The sequence below is a fragment of the Macrotis lagotis genome, chromosome 4 (genome assembly GCF_037893015.1).
Source record: "Macrotis lagotis isolate mMagLag1 chromosome 4, bilby.v1.9.chrom.fasta, whole genome shotgun sequence".
NCBI classification, from domain to species: domain Eukaryota; kingdom Metazoa; phylum Chordata; class Mammalia; order Peramelemorphia; family Peramelidae; genus Macrotis; species Macrotis lagotis.
In genome coordinates this window covers 152798006-152804285 of record NC_133661.1, presented here as the reverse complement: position 1 = coordinate 152804285, position 6280 = coordinate 152798006, and the positions used below count along the sequence as shown (strand labels likewise).

The window sequence follows — 6280 nt, the reverse complement described above, 5'->3', positions numbered from 1 at the left end:
GTAAGGTAATGATGGGAGTTGTGTTCAATTGTTTCATTCGTGTCATGACCCCATTTGGGATTTTCTTGCAAAGATACTGGAGTGATTTGTCATTTCTTTTTCCATCTCATTTTACAGATGACAAAACTGAGGCTACAAAATTTAAAGGATTTGCCTAGGGTCACACAATTAATTGAAGCTGAGTTTGAATTGAGATCTTTCTGACTCCTGGCCCAGGACTCTATCCACTGAATCAAGCTGCTCCAGTGATTTTATGATTGAGCAATGTTAGTGACTGAAAACTTGAGAAGCCACCATTCTGGCCCACCCCAGTTCAGGAAATCCCCCAAGGTTTAGCTCCTGTGGCCAGCCTATGTTTGTAGGGCCAAGTCTCATCCCTTTCCCAATGACCAGCGGCTCACACAGAGCAGCTCTTCTCCCTGAGACTCTCATTGGAAACTGGACAAGACAGGACTTATGGTGAGATGCATGTTAAACAGAACTCAGCTCCAAGCCAACAGAGTGCTGCCGCCCAGGCCTGGGGCAGTCAGGCCAATTTCCATTCAGACCCGGGGCCACTGGAGGATAAAGAGATGATTATTAGTATGGCTTCATTGCTGCCAAATCATGTAAAGTGTAGGGGGCTGGACTAGATGGTCAATGAGGTCCCTTCCAGCTCTGATATTCTGTGCTTCTAAGATTTTGTTTCCCAAAGGACTTAAAAAGCCAGTGCTTTGCACCACTCTGTGGGGCAGCCAAGACTTCTGTGGCCAAAGAAGAATGGAGAAAGGAAAAATTGGGGACAGTGTCTTCCTTGATCAGGGACTAAGAAATACACTCTTAGTCCATTTAACACTTGTCAAGGTTTCAATAGGAGGTAGCATTTTAATATCTTAGTTCTCATAACAATTTGAAGGTGCCTTCATAGACATCATCTCATTCAACAATTTACCACTGATTTCCCAGAGATTTAACTAGAAAGCATGTAGGCCAGTGTTCCCATGTGCTTCAGTGATACAAGGAGTATTAAAAATTCTCCAATAATGCACCAAGCAGTAAATAGAGAATGTTATGAATTAGTATATTAAATTACCCTGAGGGTTCACAATACATCTTTTGTTGATGTTAAAAGGGATTCCTGAGTAATGGAAAAAATGTTGGGAACCACTGCTCTAGGCCCACTTTCATCCTCTAGCCTTCAAGTAGATAGAGTGAAGGGAGCTAGGTGGCACATTGGATAGAGATCCAGAGCCTGAAGCCAGAAAAACTCCTGCTGAGTGTAAATTTACACTAGTTCTGTGACCCTTGGCAAGTCACTTAACCTATTTACCTCAGTTTCCTCATCTGTAAAAATGAGCTAGAGAAGGAAATGTATCTTTCCATTCCAGTATCTTTGCCAAGGAAAAACTCATTTGATTCACAAAGAATCAAATATTACTAAAATGACTCATTTCGAGAAGATATGGCTTTGAATTTTGTCTCTGACACTTAGCTAGCTGAAGGAATAGAAAGTATTTGATTCACTTCTTTTGACATCAGATTTCCTCACATGGAAGGTAATAATAACTTAGCAAAATATTAATGGGAAGAACCACCACCACAAAATAATCAGAAAGAAATATGGCAAAATTACAAAAATAATCATGACTCCAAAGGAGATAAGAGAAGTCAACCTCACTCTTTCCTCTGTAGAGTGGACAGAATCCAGGTGTGAAACATTACATATAATGTCCAATTTTTTAATGTAATTATTGGTTTTGTTGACTTTTTCTCTCTTTTGAAAAATTCTTTCTTATAAGGTCCATGGCTCTTTTAAAGGGACAACTAGGAGGTAAAAGGAGGATACAAAGAGAGATCCAGGTGCTGTAAAATTAGGATAATATATATATATATATTTTAGTTTTTGCAAGGCAATGGGGTTAAGTGGCTTGCCCAAGGTCACACGGCTGGGTAATTATTATGTGTCTGAGGTCAGATTTGAACTCAGGTACTCCTGACTCCAGGGCCTGTGCTCTATCCACTGCGCCACCTAGTGTCCCCTAGGATAATATTTTAAAAATACCTAAACTACCTACCTCACCTGATTGAATTGAGATTCCAACTGAGAAATTAAGCATGTAAAGTGTTTTGGAAAACTTAATATAACAATAAATGGTTTTTATTATTCTAGATGAGGAATCAGGTTCAGAATGAATGACCTGTCTGTCCAGGGTCCCACAGCTAATGAATATTAGAACAAAGTGGTGTATTTAGTCTTTAGAACTGGCTTTTTTCTTCCCTCTTTTTTCTCCACATTGAAACTATTTAACAAAAAATACAAAGTCATCAGATAATTGCAGCTAGGAGGACCAGAAATATTACAAGGAAATTTATGTATTCTATTTTGTCCTTTCCTTTCAAATGACTTGGTTTGGTGATTTTGTAAAATACTAATGAATATTCCTGTGTTCAAAATTTGGGGAAATCTTCCTTCATTTAATGTTCCTGGGTCTCAGTTTCCTCATCTATAAAATGAGAGGGTTGGACAAGATGTCCTCTGAAGTCTCATTCAGCTCCATGACTGTGAGCCTGTAAAATCATGGTCCCTCAGAGTAAAGTTTTACTATGCCATGTCTAGATTCTGATAATAAACTTCTCAGTGTAAAAAAGAGTTACTTTGCTTGAAGTAAGGATTGGTCCCTGGGAGACACCAGCATTCCTTTTCAAATGAGATTTATAATAAAAAACACACACCCCCTTACAAAAGAAATTTATAGACCACTTACAAAGCAAATTGAGACTACACAGGAATCTTCACAAGGGAGACAAGGAAAAAAGAAAACAGTCAAAGGTGATGAGGTCTTGAAAAAATGTCTTATTAAAATAAAAGAATTCAAAATCTATAAAGCACAAGGGACAGAAAGGACTAAGAATTCCTCTGAATACTGAAGGGGAACTCCTGAGGGGATGAGATGACTAGAACTGACCCAAGGCCCTGAGACCCACAATGGCTCTGTGAAGCCTGTCCATCACCTAAGTTAGGCTGTACCTCTGTAGAGGCTTCTGTCTAAATGGGGGGTAGTTTAACATGGTGAGGGCTGAAAGATGTTGCCACCTCCGATTCCGGATTTGATATTCCTCACCAGTGACTTGGTCCATCAAGGCATACAACTCACCTAAGGACCCCTGTTGCAGAGCCCTAGGTTTTGGTACACGAGTGACTCTGTTCTTGAGTGAAATCTGCATCTTTGGTTCTGGTTCCGCTTGTGAAAATCTTGGATACTTACTCCTTGCTCTGGTTGGTAGGAGTGGGGTGATTTTGCTTACTCTTGTCTCATGTGCCACCATCTTCCCAGAATCCTTAACTGGGAAAATGCATTTGCTTGATGATGAGGGAATAGCTGGGGAGTGGCTTGCACCAATGATTTTATGTCTTCTATTCCCCAAATATGATTTCCCATTAGAGAAGCTACCTGTCTGTTCCAAGGTCAGAGAGATTAAAGGGGTAGGCACATCATGACAAGGCATTTTGGTCCCATAGACTATCTGTTGAGGGCTACCTTTGGAAGGAGACAGAGGTCCTTCCCAAATAGAGCTAGCAGAGGTGGTTTCTTCATGCCCATTCAAAGATTTGCTATTATTATGACTAGTGCCATCCTTGCTCCCATCTTCCCCCTGGTGGGAAGGTCTTCCGAAGCAGTCTGCATTCCTGCAGGCATATTTGGAAGACTCCATCTTATCTTTTCCAAGTGCACCTTTCCAAATGATTGACTTAAATGGTGGGATAGTGGTTACTTTCAAAAGATTCTTTTCTGGTGCAGAGGGTCTGCTAGACAGTTTGGTGGGAGTGAGGCTGTAACTAGCTGTTGTACTTACCTGTGGTAGCTGGAGGATACTGGCTGGCCCAGCTCCAAGCTCCAAGCTACATGGTGAATTTATATCTTGGGGAGAGTCAAGTGACACACAACTATCTCTCCCCAGTTTCTCCATTTGACCTCCATTTGAGGCATTTTTTAGCCCTCCACCCAAAAAGGACTGATCGTTCAGATCATCATCATCCTTCAAAAGCTCCTGAATCTCTTCTTCAGTGTAACTGAAGGGACTGTCATCCTCTTCTCCATCTGAAAGTTCCAGTAAGGAGTCATCTAACTCATCTTCATCCTGACCTGATGTAGCCCAAGAGGTGCCTGGAGCAGGCAGATGTTGGCCAGACCCTGAACTACCACAACCAGGAGGGGATTCTAAACAGCTTTTCATATCCTTTGACATGATGAGTTAATTCCTCTTTCTGGTACAGAATCAAGAAGAAAGGTGTCCTCTTGTTTTAGTTGAGGTTATTGAGAAACTGCTGCATTCAGGAGCCCAGAGGCAGTTTTCCTAAGAGGTTCTCCTGTATGTGACTTCCAAGTGGCCTCATGAAGACCACATAAACAGGCCTCACTTGGCCCCCAGTGCCATTTTATCACACTCCTTCTCAGCAATGCTCCCTTTACTGAGCTGAGTACTTCATAATCATAAGTGACCAAAGGAGAGAGTTTTCAGATGGATGATGTCACAATGCTGACTTTGTCCCACCTTCCCTCCTGCCCCACCCCAGTCCCTAATATGAACAAGAATTCTAAGATTCTGGAGAGAGAGATTTTTGTAAGTACCTTCTTCCAAATAGGAGTCTATATACCTAAAATCAGATCTCTTTGAAAATAAATATATAGGCATACATTGAAATATAAGTACACCAAATTATTATGTACAAAAGCACTCATCTATTTGGGAAGAAACTTTTTTTTTCCAAAGAGAAAATAAATAATCTTAATTTCTACAGATAGGGAATGTATCATATTCAGTGAAAGGAAATCCTGGAAAGTAAGGATATTCAGACTGGGAAATAAGCAAGGGGAATAGAACACCAGGGTGGAGATAGAGGATTCTAAAAGTGATTAAGTCAATAAACATTAAGCACGATGCTTGTTGATCTGACCAAAGCCTTTGATATTTTCAGTTGTGAGGACTTGTGGAAGATCATGGCAAAATTCGAATACCTGGAGAAATTCATCAGTATTGTACTTCAGTTATGAAGTTCTGGGTTCTGGGTAATGGAAAAGACTCTCATATTTTCCCAGTTACCAATGAAGTTCCTATTCCCACCATTTTTAGCATGATGTTTTTTCCTCCATGTTGTCAGATACTTTCAATGAGGATGAAAATGGTATCAAGGTCAATTACTTCACGGACAGTGAAGTAGTTACCTTGAAAAGACTAAGACTGGGCAGCTAGCTGGTGCAGTGGATAGAGCACTGGCCCTAGAGTCAGGAGGACCTGAGTTCAATTCTGGCCTCAGACACTTAATAATTACCCAGCTGTGTGGCCTTGGGCAAGCTACTTAATGCTATTGCCTTGCAAAAAAACTTTAAAAAAGAAAAGACTAAGACTAAAGTAAGGGGAAGAGTTGGTATGTGACATTTTATTCACAGATGACTGTTCCCTCAATTTCTGCCTCTGAAGTTGAGATGTACCCCTTTAGGGATTAATTCTTTGCTGACTGCTAATTTTGACCTATCAATTAACAAGAAAACAGAGGTTCTACACCAATCAGTACCACACTATTCATACATGGAACCATTAGTTACAGCAAACAGGGAAATTTTGAATGCTGTGGATAAGTTCACTTATCTTGGTGGTATACTTTCCACTGATTTACTCATAAATGCTAAGGTTGACATACATATTGCCAGAGTTAGTACAATGTTTGGGAGACTCCAAAGGAAAGTGTGAGAGAATTAGACTGCCAACCACACTAATAGAGCTACAGACCCATTGTACTACTGACTTCATTGTTGTATGATTGTGAAACCTGGACAGTATACCTACAGCATTCCAGAAAAATGATTTGCTTCCATTTGATTTGTTTTAGGAAGATTCTGAAGATCATCTGACAAGACAAGGAACCCAGAGACACTGAGGTCCTTTCTCACCTGAACTACCAAGCATTCAAACTTTACTGCAGAGAGTAACTACAATAAATTAATCACTTGAAGCCTCAAGTTGGCCTTTCACATTTTCAAGACTCGAATCCTAGCTCCAAAAGCTCCATGATCTGACTAATACTCATTCAGTTGAGTGACCTTCCATAAGTCATTACTTTCTCTCTTTAGACCTCTCTGTATCTTTCATCCTTACAGTGAAAAGATTGGAGTAGAAGGCTCTAGAGGATGATCCATCCTCATCTGAATCCTAGATCTTAATAAGCTTGCCAAGGAAATAAATATGGAAGTTTTTTATTAATAAACAAAATGCATAACTTTTAAATGGTTGTGCTAATTTT

General features: G+C 40.2%; 1 protein-coding gene across 1 annotated transcript; it reads right to left on the bottom strand.

The window, feature by feature from the left end:
- Nucleotides 1-2769: 2769 nt before the first annotated feature.
- Nucleotides 2770-4486, bottom strand: LOC141520061 (S100P-binding protein-like). The gene has a single exon (XM_074231932.1). It carries the CDS (start codon nucleotides 4225-4227, stop codon nucleotides 2992-2994), a length of 1236 nt encoding a protein of 411 aa, XP_074088033.1. The 5' UTR covers nucleotides 4228-4486; the 3' UTR covers nucleotides 2770-2991.
- Between the last annotated feature and the right edge of the window lie 1794 nt (nucleotides 4487-6280).